Consider the following 25,229-nt stretch of genomic DNA (forward strand, 5'->3'; position numbering starts at 1 on the left):
GATTTGAATGAGAGAAGCCCAAATAAGATTATTTCCTGCTTTGAGGCAACTGGAAACAGAGTCCTAGACACTTATGAGATGGATTATTCGTGAATTTTGGTTATCAGTGAAATATCTGCCCTCATCATTGGGTGGAACAGGCAGTAGAAGAAAATGAGCATCAGGTCAAGTATTAGAAAGTCATTCTCATGCAGATAAAACAATAATAGAGGCAGCTAGCATTGGTGGAGTATTTCTGCCAGAGACTGCCTTTCGTGCATTTTCTCATTTATGTTATCACCCCAGGAGATGCAATGCTGTTAGCATGTTTCATGTGAAGAAACCTAAGGAAGTTAAACAACTTGCCCAAATTTGCACAACAAATTTGAGACACTTGCAAATTGACTACTCATCAACAAAAATAGTGGATGGTTTCTAAAGTCTCTTAGAACTCTGGGGTTCCAGCATGCTGATGACTTTTCCGAAGCTCTAATTTAAGATGCATGCACAGGTTATTGAGCGTGGTGTTGCTGGCAGGGCTGGAAGGAGATCCTAAAGACTAGCCTTGAGAAAATGTGACAGAGCCCAGGCTGCCTGAGTTTTAGAAACTGGAAAATACATTTCAGCCATATATTTTACTGGTTGGAAGCTGGTCCTGGACATGATTATTGACAAATGGTATGGAAACATTTCAATATGAACCACAAAATAGCTCTTTTGGTGTGCATTATTTGAAATTTAGCTCTGGTGACTAGTAACTTCATTTGCAACTTGGTTACCTCCCTAAGAAAGTGGGTCCTGCCGATGAATGAATAAAGAAAGCATAATATATGCACACAATTGAATATTATTCAGCCTTTAAAAAGAAGGAAGTTCTGCCATTTTTGACAACATGAATGAAACTTGAGAACATTATGCTAAGGGAAATAAGCCAGACCCAAAAGGACAAATACACATGATTCCACTTACAGTTAGAATCTGAAGTAGTCAAACTCATAGAAGCAGAAAATAAAATGATGGTTACTGGGCCCTGGCTGGTTGGCTCAGTGGTAGAGCATCGGCCTGGCATGCAGGAGTCCCGGGTTCGATTCCCAGCCAGGGCACACAGGAGAAGCGCCCATCTGCTTCTCCACCCCTCCCCCCCCTTCCTCTCTGTCTCTCTCTTCCCCTCCCGCAGCCAAGGCTCCATTGGAGCAAAGTTTGCCCAGGCGCTGAGGATGGCTCTGTGGCCTCTGCCTCAGGTGCTAGAATGGCTCTGGTTGCAACAGAGTGATGCCCCAGATGGGCAGAGCATCGCCCCCTGGTGGACATGCCGGGTGGATCCCGGTCGGCACATGCAGGAGTCTGTCTGACTACCTCCCCATTTCCAACTTCAGAAAAATACAAAAAAAAAAATGGTTGTACTGGAGGCTAGGGGGAGGGGAAAATGAGTTGTTTTTCATGGGTATAAACTTTTTGTTATATAAGATGAAACCGTTCTAGAGATCTACTGTAAAACATAGGACCTATAGTTAACAATGCAGTATTAACTACAAAATATGTTAAAAGGTAGATTGCATAGTAAATGTTCTTACAAAAGAAAAACACAAAAGAACAAAAGGAAATTTGGGAGGTGGGGTGATGGATATGCTTTAGTACCTTGATTTTAGTGATGGTATCATAAGTATGTGGTATATGCATATGTCCAAACTCATGAAGATGCATATATTAAATGTGTAACAATTTTTGTATATCAATTATACCTCAGTAAACTTTTTATTTATGTATTTTTATTAAGTGAGAAGCAGGAAGATAGGGAGACAGAAAACCAGACTCCCAGATGCACCCTGACCGGGATTGTTGGTCAAATAAGTTTGTAAATATGATATATATATTTGCTCACTTATAGTTTGCATTGGGTGTGGCAGACAGGCTATAAGCTGGCAAAGTTCTTATAGCCTAAGGCAGCATGGCCAACAAATGGCCCGCAGGCCGAATTTGGCCTGCGTAATGAGTTTATGCGGCCAGTGATTAAATTTTTAATATTCTCTGCACAACGCACCATGGAAATAAAATAAGTGGTACTTTTAAACCGTTATACATAAACTATGGCATCTTCAGTAATCTTCAGCTCAACTTATATTTGTGAACTTTTTTTTTAATGAATCTAAATAAAAGTACAACAAGATCAAGACTGAATGACTTACATTTGGAGGCTGTGTTAAGAATAGCTACTACAGCCCTGGCCGGTTGGCTCAGTGGTAGAGCGTCGGCCTGGCGTGCAGAAGTCCCGGGTTCGATTCCTGGCCAGGGCACACAGGAGAAGCGCCCATCTGCTTCTCCACCCCTCCCCCTCTCCTTCCTCTCTGTCTCTCTCTTCCCCTCCCGCAGCAGAGGCTCCACTGGAGCAAAGATGGCCCCGGGCACTGGGGATGGCTCCTTGGCCTCTGCCCCGGACGCTGGAGTGGCTCTGGTCACAGCAGAGCGACGCCCCGGAGGGGCAGAGCATCGCCCCCTGGTGGGCATGCCAGGTGGATCCCGGTTGGGCGCATGCGGGAGTCTGTCTGACTGTCTCTCCCCGTTTCCGGCTTCAGAAAAATACAGGGGAAAAAAAAAAAAAAGAATAGCTACTACAAGTATAGAGCCAGATATTTAAAAAATAATAGGCGATGCAAAGCGCCTCAACACATCACATTAGTTATTTTGTTAATTTGTTGTACTAAATTACTTACATTTATTCATAAACAAATTACATAATAAAATTTTGTTTACTTAAATGAATCATTCTTGTATTTAACATTTTTTAATTTTAATATTTCATCCTGCCCATGAAAAAAGTTTTTTTTCTAATCTGGCCCGGGGTCAAAAACTGTTGGCCACACCTGGTCTAAGACTTAGTTTTTTTTTGGGGGGGAGGGTTGTTTTTTGTGGGGGGTTTTTAAGGCTTAGTTTTAAGACTAAGCCTTTTCCACCCTTTTAATACTAAGATCTTTTCAACATTCTTCTAATACTAAAATCTTTTCAAAACTAAGCTTTTCCCCACACCCTTGACCAGGGGTCCCCAAACTACGGCCCGGCCCCCTGAGGCCATTTATCCGGCCCCCACCGCACTTCCAGAAGGGGCACCTCTTTCACTGGTGGTCAGTGAGAGGAGCACAGTGAGAGGACGCAAAGCGCGGCATCGCTCATGTACAATACTACTTCCAGTGACGCAGGACACATGCGTCACGGCTCTGGAAGCTCATCATATCACTTGTTACGGCTAGCTGGGACAAATATGGAACCGGACATTGACCATCTCATTAGCCAAAAGCAGGCCCATAGTTCCCATTGAAATACTGGTCAGTTTGTTGATTTAAATTTACTTGTTCTTTATTTTAAATATTGTATTTGTTCCCGTTTTGTTTTTTTTACTTTAAAATAAGATATGTGCAGTGTGCATAGGGATTTGTTTATAGTTTTTTTTATAGTCCAGCCCTCCAATGGTCTGAGGGTCAGTGAACTGGCCCCCTGTGTAAAACGTTTGGGAACCCCTGCCCTTGACTGGTGCACTCTTATAAGGAATCCCATTTATGTTTCAGATAAGTGGCTTTGTATCAGAGACTTCCTTATTCGTATATTGGCTTAAAGGCTTTCGTTTTCTACACTATAAAATAAAGCAGGCTGGGGTCTCTCTCTCTCTCTGTTCCTGCCATCAGCATTGCAGAGGAGAGGCAGCCAAGATGGTGGAGTGCTGAAGAAGCCAGTTTGTGCAGAGTTAGTGCAAAGTGAAGGAGATGGGGAACAGAGGTGAATAAGGCTGGTGGGGCCTTTGATTCTAGGAAAACTCGGATGAGTCAGTGGCTTTGGGAGCCCTGAATGGAAAGGGAAGTGTTTTCCTGCTGTGTGTATTTACTCTCCAGGTTTGAGCTAGGATTAAAGGTAATGGCCCACCAGTTACTAGCTCAATTGTTTCTTTACAATCTGTCCTAATTAAATATGAACCTACACAGGCCAGGAGGCTGTGATGGTGGCCACAGCTACTGGCCTCACAGGGATCCATCCTGCAAGTCCCCTACAGAGTGATGCTCTACCCATATAAGGCTGTTACTTAATTGCTTGGCAACCAAGCTATTTCAGTGCCTGAGGGGAAGACTTGGAGCCATCCTCAGCGCCCAGGGCCAATTTGCTCAAACCATTTGAACTATAGCTTCAGGAGGAGGAGAGACTGGTGGAGAAGCAGGTGGTCGCTTCTCCTGTGTGCCCTGACCAGGAATCAAACCCAGGACTTCCACATGCTGGACCGATGCTCTACCACTGAGCCAGCCAGCCAAGGCCTCAATAAACCTTTAAAAAGTAGGTCCTAGTAACGGAAGAGTCTCTGTTTGCCAAGTGAGGTGATGGCTGTAGATACAGGTGGGCTAGTTTGGTGAAGATGAGATAAATTTTGACTCCTGTACAGCCTGACCAAGATCACCATGTTGAGAGGAAGCCCAAACTACCAAGTCCTGAGACATCATAAGGGGACAACAGCACCCAGACAGTTTCCAGCCACTCTAGCCCCAACCACTGTCTAAACAGAAACAATATAAGAAACCTGGGCTTCTCATCTCTTCGTTCCTGACTGTCTGTCCCTATCTATCCCTCTCTCTGACTGTCTCTCTGTCTCTGTAAAAACAAACAAACAAACAAAAAAACAACCCTGGGCCAAAACCACCCACTTAAATTCTTCCCAGATTCCTGGTGCACAGAAATAATAATAAAATGAGAGATAATAAAATGAATGTTGTTGTTTTAACCTGCTACATTTTGTGATGCATTGTTTTGCAGTGATAGATAACTGACACATAGCTCTTGGAGAAATCCCTGGGCTCTTTCCTCAATAGTTTCATGTCTCTCCTTTCTGCTTCCCTGTTCCAGGACTCGGCATTCTGCTGAGTTTTTCAGGAATCATGATTCAGAAGGCCAAAGGTGAGTGTTCAAAGCCTGACTCCCAAAGTCTGAGACCAGGGCGGGTATGGACTAAGGATGAACCCGGGGCCACCGACAGCTTCCATCAGGCTGGAGAAAAGAAGCTTGTTTGGGGAACAGAACTTGCACAGGCTTGCTCCTGTGTTAGTTTTTTAATTGATCATTTCATCAAATTTGTATATCATTTAATTTTTTTAATTTTACTTTTATTAGTCTAGTTGTTTGCTTTTAGTACCCACAATGTTCCCGATGCAGAGACAGAACAGTGAATAAAGCAAAGTCTCATGAAGTAAACACTAGTGGGGAGAGACAGAGCATGATGGTCACTGTTTCATTCTGATCATAAACACATCAACACAAAATGAACAAGATCATTTCTGATTAGCTTTAATCCCTTGGAGATCTACTAGAATATGATTCAGCAGGTCTAGGATGGGTCCTGAGATTGTGCATTTATAGCCGGAGATGCATTCTGTGTAGCCAAGCTCTGCATACTGCTCCCCTGTTGCATTCCCAGAACCCACTCCCACAAACCCTTTACAGCCTTCATATCTCTTCCCTAGGCCCAAAGCTTGAAATATTTTTTCAGCTCTATTCTTTCCATTCATTCTCAACTGGCCTCAAATTAAGATATTTAGTGTATCTTTGTCTAAATATACATAGGGGTGGCGCAGTAGATAGAGCATCGGACTGGGATGCAGAAGATCCAGGTTCAAGACCCCAAGGTTGCCAGCTTGAGTGTGGGCTCATCTGGTTTGAGCAAAGCTCACCAGCTTGGACCCGGGGTCACTGGCTCGAGCCAGGGGTTACTCAGTCTGCTGAAGGCCCACAGTCAAGGCACATATGAGAAAGCAATCAATGAACAACTAAGGTGTTGCAATGAAAAACTGATGATTGATGCTTCTCATCTCTCTCCATTTCTGTCTATCCCTCTCTCTGACTCTCTCTCTGTGTCTCTGTGTAAAAAAAAAAAAAAAAAAAAGACTAAGTATACATAGGGCTACAAAGGTAACATATACCATTAACAGAATATACATTCCATGGTACCCTATAACATCAAACTTTTATAATCATAGCTAATACTTATTATGTACTAGACACTTTCCAAACTACTTTGTATGTATTAATTCATGTTTCACAATGACCCATTTTACAGATGAGGAAAATGAGACACAGAGAATTTAAGACATTTGTGCAAAAACATAGCTATTAAGTGGTAAAACAAGAATTGAATCCGGGGTCCCAATTCTTAACCAAGTCATTCCTCTTTTATAAATTCTGCAATGATTCTGAGAATAACACAATTATATTGCATTGAAATTTTTGTGTTAAAATTAATTTGTCTAATGCCAACCCCAATCCTATATCATACACTCTTCTGTAACTTGGGTTTGGCATCTCTAATTTTTTTTAGATTTTTTTTTTATTTTAGACATACAATATTATATAGTTTCAGGTGTACAGCTTATTAATCAGACATATATAAAGTCTTGCCATTTACAGCAACATGGTTGGGCCTAGAGGGTATTATGCTAAGTGAAATGATCCAGACAGAGAAAGATAAGTACCATATAATCTCACTTCTGTGTGAAATCTGAAAAACAAAATAAATGAACAAACAAAACAGAAACAAACTACTGGACACAGAGAACAGACTAATGGTTGCCAGATGAGGGGATAGGGTATGCCTGAAAAAGCGAAAGAGATTAAGAAGTACAAACTGTCAGTTGTAAAAACAGTCACAGGGATGTCAAGTGCAGCATAGGGAATCTAGTCAATAATATTGTATAGTAACTATGTATGGTATCAGGTAGGTACTAGACTTACCAGGCTGATCACTTCATAATATATATGAACAGTATCTCTAATTTTCTTACTGTACTGAGATCTCACAAAAGGAAAAACGTGCAGGCTCCCTCAGACTCAAGAGGCCCTGCTCAGAAACAAAGCCAAATCATAACTGGAGGGTTTTTGACCCAGTTGACATCTTACCTGCCTCTCTTTTCACCACAGGTACCTGTCCTTCATGCCCCCAAAATTCTTTCTGTGTCAATGACACATACTGTACCTGCAACTCTGGATATACTCCTCAATCTGGGAAGAAATTTTTCACATACCCCTTGGAGATATGTGAAGGTAAGGAGGTAATTTTCAAATAACCCAGAGTTGGAACTGGAAGGTGGACAGCATAAGTGCTGTGGGGAGGTAACAGCAATGTGCAATGCTGAAAACTACCACTCAGCCTTCACCAAGACAGAAACGCTTTCATGAAGTCAGCAAAGGGGGCTCTTCAGAACCTAGCTAGGTCTTAGTATTCTCCCCCACAACGTGGGATGATAATACTGACTTCATGAGGGTGTTAGGGAAATTGAATAAGGTAATGAATGTGTTAGTACTTCATGGATTATAAAGCATCATATAAATGTCTTTAGGTTAAGAAGAGAGAGAATTTTCACTGACGTCATGGCAAAGAGACAATAAAAACTTAGGCAGAAATATTTCTAATATAAATTTTATGGTCTCTTAATATGCAAAATGCAGTCCCAACTCAATAATTAAAAGGTCCAACCCTATGAAAGAATAAACACTCAAGACCTGAGTTAATATTGAATTATTTCCCTCACCTAATTCAAACTCCTTCCTGGTTGGGAGCCTGAAGTCAGTTCTCTTTCCCACTTAACACTTCTCCTCTTCTTTGCCTGACCTTGCTACAGTTGGAACCCAGAAGAAAGAGGAAAGGAAAATAGGAAACTCTCTACCTAGCTGATGCTATTGATGCCACTTATCCTCTATGTTCCTGAGCTGTAACATTTTCTCTCATGAGAGCCTTTTGAGTTATATGAAGATAATACCCCTCTCACTCAATCACTGCCCTGAAATTCCCTTGATAACAGCATGTTTCTTCCTACACCTTCCTCATCCTGGAAGAATTATGTAATTCCTCCAGCTTCTTCCTGCTGAAGTCCATTTGCCACTCCAGATGACCATTTTAGACAGAACCTAAACAAACCCATACCAGAAATCTCTCACATCTGACCTACCTCTAGTTCTTGGGAAATATTTGCTCACCTTTGTCCAAGAAATTTGGAATGTGCAGATGGAGTAGATATCTCTTCTTTGCCCAATGCAAGCCAATGGCTTACTCTTTTGATTTTTTAGGAGGAAATAGGCACCAATCAACTGGACCTCCATAAAATACAGACAGTTTTTTAATTAGCTGAGTGAACTTCATAAAATCCCTCTCTCTCTTGGAGTAAGATGAAGAGGAAGGAACCCACACAATTTGTTATTGAAGGTCAGCAAATCTAGAGCTGGCATATCTGAAGGTTGCAGTCTGATTCTCTGATTGTTACAGGAACTGAAACTAGCAAGTAATTTATAAATTAGAGTCATTGTCTTCTGTATCAGGTGCCCATACATCCCTGCAGTCAGGTTGCCCTTTTGGCCTTGAGTGAGAATCAAAATTACAAGCCTCAGTGTGGTGAGATTAAGGAGAAAAGGGACCAAAGTGGACTCATGTAGCTCCCACTTATGTTTATTCTTCTTGCTTGGATGTTAACCACTGATGTGCAAGCTCCAGAGGAGAACAAGCCTTTCAACTGTAATGAGAACTTGACCAGAGGTGAAAATACAGGATTGATTATATGTTTTTTATTTGTTACAGAATATAAAACTTTGATCATTAAATTAATACTATTGAATCATGGTATAAGAGTAACAAACTGAATTATTAGTACATTCTTATTTAGCTCCATTCTATGGCCAGTCAGACTAATCACAGTTTAGTCCCCATTACACCTGGGCTAGGCTAACTCAAACACTGGAATTATCTGGAATTGTCAACTAGAGCCTTGATACCAGATATCTCCATATAGCTTTAACTTCTCACAGTTGATAGCTCAATTCGAAGGGGGACGGTCCCACAGTAGAGCTTCCAGAGATTAAAATTAAGACTTCCAAGAGGCTCTTTGACCTGAAGATGGCAGCAGAGTAGGCAGATGCACAGACTCCCAGCTCACACCACCAAACAGGATTACAAATTAATTTAGGAACAATCAGCATGAAAAACCAACTCTGGACTACAAGAACAGCTCTCAAAAGCCAAGGAGCAAAGAAGAAGCCACACCGAGCCTGGTAGGGAGCACCGAGGAGCAGTGGGTCTCCCTGCTTACAGGAATGAAGGGGGGGTGAGGCTGAGAGCTCAGAAGGGCTCTCATTCCAAGGAAAAGAGCAGAAAATATCACTCACAGCCACTTCCCTGGGGACCTGGGAACGAGGTGTATTGAAAGGGCTGGCTTGTCTTCCAAAAGAAAAGAGGGGAGAGAGAGACAGACGGTGATGGGCAGAGGAATTCATGGGATGATCTGAGAAGCTGACTCATCCAGTGCTGGAGGCAGCCGTAGCTGGGGGGGGGGGGGGTTGACCCTTCCACACAACACAAGACTAAAGTGGTTCCAGGTGACCCATCTCCAGACATCTCTCCAGCTCCAATCAGTGCAACAAGACACAGCTGAAAACAAGAAGTAGGGAGGAGGGGCAGTAACTCAGGTCTCCATGGAGATCTGAGATACACCTCCCCCTATGAAGCTGAGAAAGCACCCCACCCTGGGAGAGAATAAATGGCAGATCAGGATTTCAAAGTCTTGAGTTACACCCACACATTCCTGGATACAGTTTCAAATAAGCCCCCTGCTGAGGTCTGTAAACAAGACTACCACCCAGTTAAGAAAACTGAGAAAAAAACAAACAAATCAAGATTTCAAAGTGGCTCTACTAGAAAAGCCAAATCTGACAGTGGATTACAAACAACAGTTGATACCAACCCAAGGAGACCTAGAAATAACACAACTGAAAATTGGAGGCAAACAACACCAAGCCTAGACTCAACCAGCTCTACAAACAACACACCCAAACACAGACATAATGAGAAGACAGAGAAGTGCAATCCAAATGAAACCACAAGAGAAACCTCCATAAAATGAACTGAGTGATATGAAAATAACCAAACTACTGGATACAGAGTTTAAAATAATGATTGTTAGGATGCTTAGGGATCTTAGAACAACAATGGATGGTCATTATGAAACCTAAATAAAGAGATAGCAAGTATAAAAAAGTACATTGAAATATTAAAAAAGAATCAGTAGGAGGTGACAAATACAATATCAGAAATGAAGACCACAATGGAAGGAATTAAAAGCAGGATGGATGAAGCATTGTGTCACAGTTAAATTTTTAGATTTTGATGGAACATAAAAGAATGGTTTACTTTAAAATTGATAATTGCTTTGATTTGATTAAATATGATATGAAGGGAAGTGGGAGATACTAATTCCACCTTGAGGTAGAGAAGGGGGCAGAGTGGGGCTCTAGTGGATATATCTTAGGGGTCAGGGTTCAAGTAAGGATATACAATGGAAGAACATATTTGACAATACATCTGAAAAGGGGTGAATAACCAAAATTTATAAAGAACTTGTAAAACTCAACACCAGGAAGACAAACAATCCAGTCAAAAAATGAGCAAAAGAAATGAATAGACACTTCTTCAAAGAGGCCATACAGATGGCCAATAGGCATATGAAAAAATGTTCAACATCACTAATCATTAGAGAAATGCAAATTAAAACCACAATGAGATACCACCTCATACCAGTCAGAATGGCGCTCATTAACAAAACAACACATGATAGGTGCTGGTGAGGATGTGGAGAAAGGGGAACCCTTCTGCACTGCTGGTGGGATGCAGACTTGTGCAGCCACTGTGGAAAACAGTATGGAGATTCCTCAAAAAATTAAAAATGGATCTGCCTTTTGACCCAGCCATCCCACTTTTAGGAATATATCCCAAGAACACCATATCACCGACTGAAAAAAAGAAATGCACCCTCATGTTTATAGCAGCATTGTTCACAATAGCGAAGATCTGGAAACAACCCAAGTGTCCATCAGTGGACGAGTGAATTAAAAAGCAGTGGTACATAGGCCCTGGCCGGTTGGCTCAGTGGTAGAGCGTTGGCCTGGCGTGCAGGAGTCTCGGGTTCGATCTCTGGCCAGGGCACACAGGAGAAGCACCCATCTGCTTCTCCACCCCTCCCCCTCTCCTTCCTCTCTGTCTCTCTCTTCCTCTCCCGCAGCCAAGGCTCTATTGGAGCAGAGATAGCCTGGGCACTGAGGATGGCTCTGTGGTCTCCGCCTCAGGCACTAGAATGGCTCTGGTTGCAACAGAGTGATGCCCCAGATGGGCAGAGCATTGCCCCCTGATAGGCGTGCTGGGTGGATCCCGGTCAGGTGCATGCGGGAGTCTGTCTGACTGCCTCCCCATTTCCAACTTCAGAAAAATACAAAAAAAAAAAAAAAAAAAAAAAAAGCAGTGGTACATATATACAATGGAATACTATGGGTCCATGAAAAAGAAGGAAATACTACCTTTTGCAACAACATGGATGGACCTGGAAACTATTATGTTAAGTGAAATAAGCCAGGCAGAGAAAGAAAAATATCATATGACCTCACTCATTTGAGGAATCCAATGAACAGTGTGAACTGAGGAATGGAATTGGGTCAGAAGACGGACCAAAGGGAGCAGAGGAAAAGAGGACAGAAGGAAAGGGGATGATAGGATGGGATAAACCTGAAGGGAAGGGGGAAGGGTACTGTATGGAGGGGGGCAAGAGAGATGTTGAGAGGAATATGGGGGAGGGGGGGATGCATTCAGAGTGACCCTAGAATCTATGTAAACACAATTAATTAAATAAATAAAAAAATAAAAATAAATTTTAAAAAGACTTCCAAGAGACCCAGGCAGAGTTGCATGTTTTTTATGACCTTGTCTCAGCATACCATTGTGTCACTTTTGTAATAGTCTGTTGACTAAAGTGGTCACAAGCCCGGTTGGACACAAAGGGATAAGACAATGAACTCATATCTTAAAAGGAAACAGTGTCAAATAATTTGGAAGCCATGTTTTAAAACTGCCACAGCCAATCTGTTTGTCTTTGTTTTAATAGAGGATTTTTATTTATATTTGATGTATATAAGTCCATTTATATTTAGTGTAATGATTGATATAGTTACTCTTTCCATCTTATTTTTCATTTTTATTAATTTTATTTTTTTTTCTCGTTTGTGTTTTTCTTATTTGTGTTTGCTTGATCAAGTTACTAACTTTATTTCTTTTTTATTTATTTGGAGGTTCTTACTATTATAATCGAGCACGTGTTTATTTATTATTTGAAAAACTTACCAGTTATTTCTCCCACTAGGCTGCATTGTTTTCCCTATCAAGGTGCTTCACTTCACCCTTGCTTCCCCTTCCCCACTAAAGAAATTAAGTTTTTTAAATGCTCTTATTTTACTCCTCTCATTTCCACCTGCTCTCTCCATGAATATTAATTTTATCTCGTTTCATTGCTCACCCTTGCTGCTTCTTCCCTTCATCTTCCCCCAAGTTAAGGTTGCTGTACTTGCTAATTTCATACTTGTTAGTTTGTTGTTTGCTTGGAGCACTTTCTTAAATGTTTTCTTCAAATTGGGTACACGGGTAATATCTTCCTTAATTATTGCATAATCTCACATTTCTTTCACTCTGACAAGTAAATTCTATCTTGCCTTGGTTGAGAACTTTGAGTTCAGTTCTTTTATCCCAGTAATTCATCAAAGCATATCCCAGTAATCACAGAAATTGTCTTCAAGCTTACAGGGTTGCAGGTAGCAATTCTAATATCAATTCATATCTCATTCTTTTGTGGTGACTTGTAACTTCCATCTCACATTTCATGAGGTTTTTCCCAGAAGCCTCCAGAAGACCATTCTTACTTTTCATTGGCTAGGGGTATGTCACATGATCACCCTACCTGAGACGGAGGCTGAGAAAGAGAGTACCTGAGAAATGAGAACAAGATTACCATGTCTGGCCTATGAAATGATGTTTTTGTGCTGGTCTCAGTCTATGGATAGTAATGCTATACACTAGAAATGCCTAGGGGACACTCGCCTGACCCCAGGTGAGACATTTCCCCTTTCTAAATTAATGTCACAAATGAACTGACTTTGTGGTTCTTATTATGATTGCAAGATGCCCTTCAGCAATAACCCTAAGGAAATTTTGAAAAGATACAGATTTATTACTTACAAGATCTGGAAATTACACCTGGAGCCACACAACAAAGTTGTGCATAGGGGGAGTGTACATATGGGTTTCATGGGCTTAATCTTTATTAATGAATTTAATACATAAGAGCAGGAATTTAAAGCATCTAAAGAGAAAAAAAAAACAAGTCAAATGGCCAGTTATTGAAATCAACCAAGATCTCTAAAACTAAGGAGCCTGGGTGATGGTGGCAGCCTGGCCCTTTGTCTAGTCCTGTATCTGGTGGTGTCTTTATCGGAAATCCACTTTGAAGAGGATGCCTCTTTGAAATGGATGTCTCAGCAATCAGAGCTTAAGTTAGGTACTTGCATTATAAAAAGAAAAAAAAAAGTCAAGGTTTACACCACAAATAGAAATATAGTTACCAAGTCTGGCCTCCCAAGCAAGAAGGACTATTGAGTAAGCACTATGTCACACTCTAAAAACCCCAAATTTCAAGTTTCTGAACCAGACAGGGAAATCAAACATTTTCACTACCCAGTTGACATAATTTTAAAAAACTGAAATAATAAAATACCATAGACTGGGTGGCTTAATCAACAGAAATTTATTTTTCTCACATTTCTGGAAGCTAGTAAATCCATGATCAAGGTTCTGGCAGATTTAATATCTGGTGAGACTCAATATCTTTCTTGCTTGTAGGTGTCTGCCTTCTTGTTATATCTTCACATGGAATTTCCTCTGTGCATGCAAGTGGCAGAAGGGAACTTTCATTCCTCTTATTATAAGGACACTGATCCTATCACATTGAGACCCTATTTATTTTCTTTTTTAGTGAGAGACAGACAGACAGGTAGGCAGAGAGATGAGAAGCATCAACTCATAGTTGTGGCACTTTTCATTGTTCATTGATTGCTTCTCATATGTCCCTTGACTGAGAGGTTCCAGTCAAGTCAGTGACCCCATGCACAAGCCAATGACCTTGGGCTCAAGCCAGTGACCATAGGGTTATGTTAATGATCCCACACTGAAGCTGGCAACCCCAAGCTCAAGCTAGTGAGCCTGCACTTAAGCTGGTTAAGCCCGTGCTCAAGCTGGCAACCTCAGGGTTTCAAACCTGGGCCCTCAGCATCTCAGGTTGATGTTCTATCCACTGCACCACCACCAGTCAGGAAAGGACCAGATTGTTATGACTACATTTCATCTCAGTTACAGCCATTAGAGGTCCCATCTCTAAATATAGCCACATTGGGGGTTAGAGCTTCAGCATATGAACAGAGGGGGACACAAACATTCGGTCAATAACTGCAGTCATAGTCAATGCCCTCAGCATCCACCCTTCCTTTGCACACCAAGTCTGACTCTCTGGCTACTGAAGACCATTCAGCTCATGTTCAGGATGGGTGTAAAAGAGACTTACCACTCCCTGAGAGCATTCTTCCATTGATAAATTATGCGATTTGGTGCATAAGTAACCCAGCTCCCTCACCCTTTGCATGGGGTCACTCTGAAATATGTGCTTTACCCTGCCTCCCAGAGGTTCCCAGAAGAATTGGGACCCTGCTTCCCACAGTGGAAACTTGCTTGATAATATCCTCTTTATTTTCTGTCATCCCTGTCTCATTTTACCACTTCCACTCCAATGTTTTCTAGTACTGCCTCCCAAATAAAGTACTTGTACTTGGATCCTTGGTGCAATGTCTGTTTCTTGGAGAAGCCAGCCAAAGTCAGTGAGGAAAGACAAGAACTAAGACAACCATTACCTTAACTAATTGTCTTGGAAAGCCAGGGAAGACTCTGGTGGAAAAGATACAGCCTCTGGCAAATACTAGATGCTCAATAAATCTTTGTCAAATGAATGACCAAATTTCTCCTTTGTGTTCCAGATATTGATGAATGTAAACCACCCATTAGTATATATTGTGGACCAAATGCTGAATGTCAGAATTTTCAAGGAAGTTTCTACTGTCTCTGTGACCCTGAATATAAACTCCTCTCTGGGAATGCACAGTTCAAGAATTCCAATGAGAACACTTGTCAGAGTAAGAAAATTTTTGTCTTCTTGTCACCCTTCCACATTTTTCATTCAGTCTGACACCAGAAAAGATATTTTTTTCAGTGGGTACAGCATGTGTTTCTATTTCCTGGAAGGAAATGGATGATGGAAAGAGGAGAAAAAAGGGAAAAAAGGATCCAGGTTTGGTTCCTGATCAAGGTACACAGGAGAAGTGACCATCTGCTTCTCCACATCCCCCTTTCCCCTTCTCTCTCATTTTCTCTCTATTTCTCTCTCCTCTCTCTTCCCCTCCTGTAGCCATGGCTCAAATGAGCAAGTTGGCCCTCTGTGCTGAGGATGGCTCCATGGCCTCACCTCAGGCATTGAAATAGCTCAGTTGCCAAGCAACAGAGTAGCAGCCCCAGAGGGACAGAGCATCAGCTTTGGAAGGTTGGAGCACATGCAGGAATCTGTCTCTCTGCCTCCTTGCCTCTCACTTGATTTAAAAAAAAATAAAGGAAAGAAAGAAGTTTAAGAAATAATGAGCCTGACCAGGCAGTGGCGCAGTGGATAGAGCGTCAGACTGGGATGTGGAAGGACCCAGGTTCGAGACCCCAAGGTCGCCAGCTTGAACACAGGCTCAACTGGTTTGAGCAAAGCTCACCAGCTTGGACCCAAGGTCGCTGGCTCAAGCAGGGGGTTACTCGCTCTGCTAAAGGCCCCTGGTCAAGGCACGTATGAGAAAACAATCAATGAACAACTGAGGTGTCACAACAAAAAACTGATGATTGATGCTTATCTCTCTCCGTTCTTGTCTGTCTGTCTCTATCTATCCCTCTCTCTCTGACTGTCTCTCTGTCTCTGTAAAAAAAAAAAAAAGAAATAATGAGTTCAGAAGGCAAGTGGACTTTGGAGATGGAGGTGACAAGGTGATGAATTAGACAGGATTTCTTGAATTGCAAAGAAGAGAAACTCAAGTTAACTAAAGGAGAAAAGACCAGTTTATGATAATGATGCATGGATACATCATGGAACTCAAGGACAAAAGTAGAGCAGGGCTTCTGGAATGAAATGAAATGGGATTCAACATTATCAAGGTGCCCCAGTCTCTGATACTCACTTTTTTTTTTTTTTTTTAGTGAGAGAGAGACAGACAGAATGACAGGAAGGGAGGAAGATGAGAAGCACCAACTCGTAGTTGCATCACTTTTAGTTGTTCATTGATTGCTTACAAGCCTTGATCCAGGGGTTCTAGCTGAGCCAGTGACCCCTTGCTCAAGCCTATGACCTTGGGCTCAAGCCAGCGACCTTGGGCTTCAAGCCAGCAGTCATAGGATTATGTCTATGATCCCATGCTCAAGCTGGTGAGCTTGCACTCGAGACAGACGAGCCCACGCTCAAGCCAGTGACCTCAGGGTTTTGAACCTAGGTCATCAGCATCCCAGCTTGATGTTCTATCCACTGCACCACCACCAGTCAGGCTCTGGTACTCTTTGGGACTGATGCTGTGTTCTCTTTCCTTGCAAATTGGTTTCTCTGTGTCCTAGTCCACAAGACAAGAAATATGGCTATCAGCTCCAAATCTTACCATTTTTATTGATCTAATCAGACTATTCTAGCTTCTCTCTTCTATCCCTCAAACTTAAGTTAAGAGAGATCAATTGACTTTCTCTTGGACCTAATTGCAAAGTCTTTGGAAATATACAAATTGACCCAGTTTGAGTCATGTTGCCATGCTCAGATTCATGTTCAGGAAGAGGTACCATGCTGTATAAGCATAACCACTCTTACGGAAACCATATAGATGGGGAAAGTCTATACCAGGGGTCCCCAAACTTTTTACACAGGGGGCTAGTTCACTGTCCCTCAGACCATTGGAGGGCCGGACTATAAAAAAAACTATGAAAAAATCCCTATGCACACTGCACATATCTTATTTTAAAGTAAAAAAACAAAATGGGAACAAATACAATATTTAAAATAAAGAACAAGTAAATTTAAATCAACAAACTGACCAGTATTTCAATGGGAACTATGCTCCTCTCACTGACCACCAATGAGAGGTGCCCCTTCCGGAAGTGTGGCGGGGGCTGGATAAATGGCCTCAGGGGGCCGCATGCGGCCCGTGGGCCGTAGTTTGGGGACCCCTGGTCTATACCCAAGAAATATGGGACTTGGCAGACTACCCACAGGGCTTGACAACAATTGGAATGATAAAAGAGAATCTTTAAAGCTAAATTCTAAGAAACTGATTAGGAGAGAAACAATAAAACTAATAGTTAAATACTTGTTTCATTTATACTGTGTAGCAGGCACTACACTCAGTGCTTTACATGCATTATTTCATTTAAAATAACCACAGGCCCTGGCCAGTTGGCTCAGCGGTAGAGCGTCAGCCCGGCGTGTGGAAGTTCCAGGTTCGATTCCCAGTCAGGGCACACAGGAGAAGTACCCATATGCTTCTCCACCCTTCCCATTCTCCTTTCTCTCTATCTCTCTCTTCCTCTCCCGTAGCTAAGGCTCCACTGGGGCAAAGTTGGCCTGGGTGCTAAGGATGGCTTGATGGCCTCTGCCTCAGGTGCTAGAATGGCTCTGGCCACAACAGAGCAACACCTCAGATGGGCAGAGCATCGCCCCCTGGTGGGCATGCTGGGTGGATCCCGGTCGGGCGCATGCGGGAGTCTGTCTGACTGCTCCCTGCTTCTAACTTCAGAAAAATACAAAAATTAATTAATTAATTAACTAACTAACTAACATAAAATGACCTCATAGGGTAGGTGCTGTTATTACAGATAAAGAAACTGACACATCCAAAAGTTAAGTAATTTTCCCAGGGTCAGCCAGCTAAGAAGCATGTTTTAACTTGGGTCTGCCTGTACTGAGAGTCCCCCAGCCACTTGGTATACCTCAACATGGGTCTCAGGGAGACCATAAAAGGAACAAGGCACTCTTTTTCTGGTGCAAAATAATAATACTATGTTATCACTCTTTATCAGTTAAGATCCAGCCTAGAAAACAGAAATCACAGTAAGTCTTTCAAAAATAAATAATTTTATAGAAAGAATTGGTACTGGTGGCCCTGGCCAGTTGGCTCAATGGTAGAACATCAGACCAGCGAGTAGAAGACCCAGGTTCGATTCACAATCAGGGCACACAGGAGAAGCCACCATCTGCTTCTCCACCCTTTCTCCCCCCTCTATTCTATCTCTCTTTCTTTCTCTCCTGCAGCAATGGCTCGAATGGTTTGAGCAAAGTTGGCCCTGGGTGCTGAGGGTGGCTCCATGGCCTTGCCTCAGGCACTAAAATAGCTCGGTTGCTGAACAACAGAGTAGCAGCCCCAGATGGACAGAGCATTTCCCAGTAGGGGGCTTGCCGAGTAGATTCCAGTTGGGGCACATGCGAGAGTCTGTCTCTGCCTCCCTGTCTCTCACTTAATAAATAAATAAATAAAAATAAAGAAGAGAGAATTGGTACTGGTGAAGGAAGAGCTGATACCTCTAGTTGGAAGGTGAATAATGTTATGAGAGAAGCTGACTAAAGCACATCTTCAAGTGTACTCATCCTCACCACCACTAACTGCTTTAAGTAATATTATACCTGACCAAAAGTGACTTATTAATAAATCTCAATATAACAAAAACCCAGAAATAGTTTCTCTGTTAATATAGCATCTCAATAATAGCAGAGCTTTGGTTTGACCTCTGTTGGCTTTCTCCTCATTTTCTCAAAATAGTTGCCACACTCAAACATTATGTTCTAATACATCCATGCTTCTGTTCGAAAACAAAGAGTAGGAGCTTAGTACTCCTGAGCCTTTCTCTTTCTGCCATGAAGAAAAATTGTCCTTGGAAGCCTCTCAAGCAGACTTCCCCTTATTTCTACCTGGTTAGACCTCAGTCAAATTCATGCCTGTAAACAAGTCCCTAGAATAACAGAATGAGATCTCAGGTCTTGACCAGGGGATGAGGGACAGGGTCAACTTCACACACCTGAATAAAAGGAGCGTTCTGATAGTAAGGAAGAAAGGGGGCATGGGTACTGGGTGGGATTCTTCAGAGTGTAGCATGAGCCCCAACTTTCAGATCCCTCTAATAGTGCATCTACCCCCACATTAGGTCCTGGAATTGATGGTGGGAAAGAGAAAGCTTCCCTAGTAATATATCATAGATAATACTGAGAAGAAGAAAAAGTACATGTCTCTGAGATAGAGCCTTTCTCCTTAGACCAGTATGACAAGGAAAATAAAGGTCCAAAATATTGTTTCCTTGTGCTCATCTCCATCCAGCATTAAGGTCATGAGGTTGGAGATCCACAGAAGAGAGCCTGAAGAAAGGTTGACAAGGATCATTGCACCCTCCCACCCACCTCACCCCAGATCCTCTGAGTAGCTCAAGGTCATAAGCAGCACAGGCCTTCAGGTTGAGATCATGAAATCTCACATCTCAATTATCAGACCAATTCTGCACCAATAATATTCACATTAGGTTTGTTCTGCTGATCCTTTCAACAGGAGCATCCAAGACTTTATGATTCTTCCACAAAGCCAAGGGTCTCAGAACAAAGAGCAACAATTGTGTCAAAAAGGAAATAGGACTAATCAGGGGACTTAAATCCTAAACAGATTAAAAACAAGGCCTCTCAGACCAAACTGGAAAAGAACAGTGGGAAAAGGTTCTCTCAGTGCAAAGACCCCATAGGAAAGGGGATTCCTTTCTCAGGAGCCTGTTCCTGGATTACAGAGACCCAGCTATTCTGCAGCAGGGTTCTTGGGTAGCTCAGGGCCACAGGTGGACATCATCAAGGATGCCTGCAGATGACTGAAATTGCTTGTGCACATTCTGATTCCTATGTATGCAGTTTCTGCACTTGTCAGGTGGTACGAACTTTGTGCTTAGACAAATACAATTCAATCTAGGCTCTGCCACTTACCCCCACATGACAGTTGACAATGCCTTAACCCCCTGTGTCCCCTGTTTTATCTGCTTAAATGATATAACAACAGATCTTGACTCATGGGGTTGTTGCAAGAATTAAATGAGATTGTGAACATGAAGTGGCATTCAACAAGTGGTAGCTGTGATGGCTTTTGTGCGTGGTGCATTCTTCTGTCGGAAGCATCTGCATCTGTAAGAGACAGAAGAGCAGAGCTGTTAAGGACACTTTGTAGGGACTCTAGAGCCAAATCCCAGTAGAATGTCCTTGGGAACATACTAACTTCTCTCCACCCTATCAGTAAAATGGGACTAGCAATCCACACCCTCACAGAGATATGCCTCACAGGGCAGGATTAAATGAGATACTCCCATATAAATCAGGTAGAACAGTGCCTAGACATGTTTGCTAATATTGATAGCATTTCATCTCATTCTTAAAAAAACAAAAAAGATTAAAACCCCTGCTCCAGCTAGAAAAGTCTTGGGAAAGTTCAGGTACTTCTTTATATCAGGGGTGTATTTTCTACCAATGGGTGGTGCTCCTGCAGATTCAAACCCAGGCTCCCATCTTCCCCCAGGTCCCAAGCTGGAGTTTGTAGTCCTCCACCTCGCTGGGAACTACCAGTGTCATGTGGAAAAAACCTACTAAGACACAAACTTATGTCAAGTGGAAGAGGGGGAGACCTGCCAAGGGAGGCAAAGAAGACCTCCTGAGTCTCCTTCTCCCTTAGCTTTTATTGTCAGAAGCAGAACAGAGGTAACAGGTTTACAAGGGAGGGAGATCAGGTGAGAGGGGGAAAATGACTAATGGCCATTTTGCTGACATGGAGAAAGGGCTAAATTGTCAGTGCATTCCTTTTCTTTTGCTAATTAACAAGCACAAAGGAAGGGGCAATCCAGAACCTCTGAGCTAATTTTCTTTTTTTTTTTCTTTTTTTTTAGCTTACTTAATTACTTTTTCTCATATCAGATCCAGGTTACTTTGTACTCTATTCTGTTAATGTCTCTCTTCCATATGACATTCCATTGAGCTGAGTGACTGACCAGTCCTGCAGATGTAGTTTCTCCAGGCAACCTCCAGCTGGGTCCAGCCCAAATGCTTTAGCCAAGGAAGACCTGACCCTCACAATATATATGGTTATTCTGGATAGAATTTTCATGAATATTTTTATTATAAATTAAAACAGAAACACTGAAAACCACACAAATCAAATGGCTGCCTTAATAAATTATTACAAAGCAAGTAGTACCTGAGTCCAGAACGAGGACTTTCCTAGCTACCCCAGAAACCTCTTCAATGGGCCTCATCCCAACACTAATCTCTTCTTCCCCAAAGGTAGCCATTATTTGGAGAGAATTGTGGATATGTACATTTATATAAAGTTTTGGTTAATTTTATTGCAGAGTCTTCCTGCCCACTATCGCCCTTTCCTGGGTGCCCAAAAGTGATATAGTACAGACTGGGCTAATTTTCTAAAGCCCGTTCACATGCATTTCTTTGTGTCTGCACAAAGATCACCCACTCACACTCTCTTGGTGTTTGCATCCAAGAGACATTCACTCACGGCTTTTACAGTAACTAAAGTTCCTCAATCCAAGTCATAGAGGGTTCAAGGTTAAATGAGTGATTCCTTACAGGAGTCCACACCAGGGTCTTAGAGCTGCATGAGTTCCAAATGTGAGACTGGGTCCAAGTAGGGAAGATGAGAGAAAAGAACATGGGATGAATAGGAAAGTGTTGCTGTGCCCTAAGTCTACTGGTAGCTCAGACAATCAATAAGTATTTGTTGAATGAATGAGTGAATGAATGAAATAAGATTGAATCCAAACTGAGTGTACAAGCAAACTGAAAACTCTGAGTTCTGATGTTATGTTAAACTCACCTTATTTCACAAGGAAGAGAAATGCCTTTGTTTATTTTTCTAATTCTAAGAGCTCTTCACAGTTCTTTTATATGGACTGAGTCCACCTGGTATTAGTTACCACCAAGGTTGGTAGGTCCAAGAAGGCACCCATGAAAAAGTATGCAGCTTTCAGCCAAAAGCACATCTTTTACAATGAATATAGTTTCCAAAAACAGATACATTGTGAACTCAAGAGTTGTAAGTCAAAGTTCTGGCACTCTTTTTTTAATTTATTTTTCAATTACGGTTGACATACTATATTAGTTATATTAGTTTCAGGTGTACAGCATAGTGGTCAGATATCTGTATAACTTACAAAGTAATTCCCTGATAATTCTAGTACCAAGCTGGATTCTACATAATTATTATATGATATTATTGACTATATTCCCTATGCTGTATTTTACATCACTGTGACTATTTTGTAATACCAATCAGCACTTCTATTATTATTATCATCATCATCATCATCATTATTATTCATGAGAGGCAGGGAAGCAGAGACAGACTCCTGTATGTACCCCAACCGGGATCTACCAGGCAAGTCTCTACCAAGTGATGCTCTGCTCATCTGAGGCTGCTGTTTTGTTGCTCAACAACCAAGCTATTTTAGTACCTGAGGTGAGGTTATTAGGCCATCCTCAGTGCCCGGGGCCAACTTGCTCAAATCATTCAAGCCATGGCTGTGGGAGAGAAAGAGATGAGGGGGAGTGGAGAAGCAGATGGTCTCTTCTCCTGTGTATACTGACTGGGAATCGAACCTGGGACTTCTGTACACCAGGTCAACACTCTACCACTGAGCCAATCAGCCAATGCCCAATTAGTACTTCTTAATTCCTTTACCTTTTTACCCAATCCCCAACTCCCTTTCCATTTGACAACCATTAGTTTGTTTTCTATATCTATGAGTTTGTTTCTATTTTATCTGTTTATTTTCTTTTTTTAGACTCTACATATAAGTGAGATCATACAGTATTTGTTTTTCTGTGCTGATTTATGTCACTTAGCCTAATACCCTCTAGGTCCATCTACATTTTAGCAAATGACAAGATTTTATTCTTTTATATGGCTGAGGGATAGTCCAAGTTCTTTCACTGTTAAAACAAAACCTTCAGTATTACAAGAAAGCTCTCTGCCCTTTATTAGAAAATAGACTCAGCTAAAAACTAAGATACAAACTAGGTGTAAATTTAACCTCAGTTTGATGTAACAGGTATGTAAACACTTGCTAGCCTTTCCTCATCTTTTTAAAACAGAGTTGGGTATCCTCACAAAGCACAATAAATAGTACACCAGGTCCCATTAACAGTGATAACTGAAAATGGACACTCTTGATTCCTTTCTAATTCCCAGCCAGGCTGAATTTAAAAACCTGAGGTGTCTAATTTTCTGCTTCTTTGGCCATTTCAGTTATAATGTCTAGTCAAGGTCAAATTAAACTTTTCTGCTTTCTCTATGCCAGGGTATCTTTATCACCACAACAATATTGGCTTTTGAGGTCCAATAATGCTTTTTGGTGAGGAGCCATCCTGTACCATGTTGAACAGCACCCCAGGCCTTCACCCACCAGATGCCAGTAGCATCCCTGCCTCAAATTGTAACCACCAAAAATGTCTCCAGCCATTGCCATTGTCCCCTGGGGACAAAATCACCTCCTATAGAAAAACACTACTTTAAACCATAACAAGAAACTTGCACTCTGATCCCCCCAAACAGCAAAGAAACTTGTCAATGAACATAATGAATTTGATTTCAGATGTTCTAGATTCAAGTCACCCATCTTACCTGCCCACCTCTTCACTCTTGCACTCTCAGTTCCAACAGTAACTTCCCACAATGTCTTTTGCAGAGATCACCTCCTCAAACACAACCAAAGCCAGTAATGAGGTGAGTGGAAGCTGAGTCCTGGAACCTAGCCAAGTATCAAATATTTACAAAGCCCAAAATTAGCAAATGGCAGTGGATACTATATATTATATGTGTACTACATATTATATATCATATATTGATATATCATATAGCATATATATGTATATATAGTATACATGTATATATAGCATATATAGTATATATATAGTATATATATGCTATATATTTTAATATATATTAATATATGTATATATAGCATATATAGTATATATAGTATATATGCTATATATTTTAATGTATAATGTATGTTAACTATAATATAATGTATGTTAGTCACAGTATAATGTTAGATAATTTGTACTATATATAACTATGATATATACATATATTGTAGTTGACCCTTGAACAGCATAGGGGCACTAACCCCTCATGCAGTCAAAAATTTACATATAACTTTTGACTCCCCAAAAACTTAGCTCCTAATAGCCTACTGTTGGCCAGAAGCCTAACTGATAACATAAATAGTCAATTAACACGTATTTTTGTATGTTATATGTATCATATGCTGTATTTTCGTAAAGTAAGCTAAAGAAAAGAAAATGTTATTAAGAAAATCATAAGGAATTGAAAATACATTATAGTATTTATTGAAAAAAATTCACATATAAGTGAGCTCATGCAGTTCAAACAATGTTGTTCAAGGGTCAACTGTATACCATTATGTTTATCACTATATATATATATATCCCTATATACCTCACTATAGAGCAGTGGTTCTCAACCTTTCTAATGCCATGACCCCGCAATACAGTTCCTCATGTTGTGGTGACCCCAAACCAAAAAATAATTTTGGTGGCTACTTCATAACTGTAATTTTGCTACAGTTATGATTTGAAATGTAAATACCTGATATGCATTATGTATTTTCCGATGGCTTTAGGCGACCCCGCTGGGGTCGCAACCCACAGGTTGAGAACCGCTGCTATAGAGATAAACAGATAGATAGATAGATAGATAGATAGATAGATAGATAGATAGATAGATAGATAGATGATAGATGGATAGATAGATAGATAGATAGAGCCTGTGTATGTGTACTGCACCCTAAACATAAGATCTATCCCAGACCAAGAAAGACAGACTAGACAAGACTGTATTAGGATTTCCTTCTTTTTATGGCTGCATAGTATTTCATTGTGTAAATGTATCATGGCTTTTTTATCCACTTAACTACTAATGGGCATGAAGCCAGTCAGAGAAAGACAAGTATCATATGATTTCACTCATATGCAGAATCTAATGAACAAAATAAACCAACAAGCATAATAAAGACAGACTTATACCTCTCTATGACAGTAGGCTGACAGTTGTGAGGGGGGTTGCTGGATGAAGGGATGGAGGTATTGAGTAAAAGTGGACAAAAGAAAAAAGAAAAAGCCTTATGAACATAGACAACAGTGTGGTGATTGCCAGGGGGTGGAGAAGTGGACAAAGTATGGAGGAGATAAACAGTGATAGACAAAGAC

At 41.3% G+C, this 25,229-nt stretch overlaps 1 protein-coding gene across 1 annotated transcript in view; it reads left to right on the plus strand.

The window, feature by feature from the left end:
• ADGRE3 (adhesion G protein-coupled receptor E3) overlaps positions 1-25,229 on the plus strand; it is a 66,688-nt gene that overhangs the window by 1,580 nt on the left and 39,879 nt on the right. The window contains exons 2-5 of the mRNA XM_066347043.1: positions 4,858-4,908; positions 6,922-7,044; positions 14,887-15,042; positions 23,684-23,721. Of these exons, the coding sequence (XP_066203140.1) occupies positions 4,858-4,908; positions 6,922-7,044; positions 14,887-15,042; positions 23,684-23,721 (368 nt within the window). The remainder of the gene's footprint in view (positions 1-4,857; positions 4,909-6,921; positions 7,045-14,886; positions 15,043-23,683; positions 23,722-25,229) is intronic.

The sequence above is a fragment of the Saccopteryx leptura genome, chromosome 1 (genome assembly GCF_036850995.1).
Source record: "Saccopteryx leptura isolate mSacLep1 chromosome 1, mSacLep1_pri_phased_curated, whole genome shotgun sequence".
Lineage (NCBI taxonomy): Eukaryota > Metazoa > Chordata > Mammalia > Chiroptera > Emballonuridae > Saccopteryx > Saccopteryx leptura.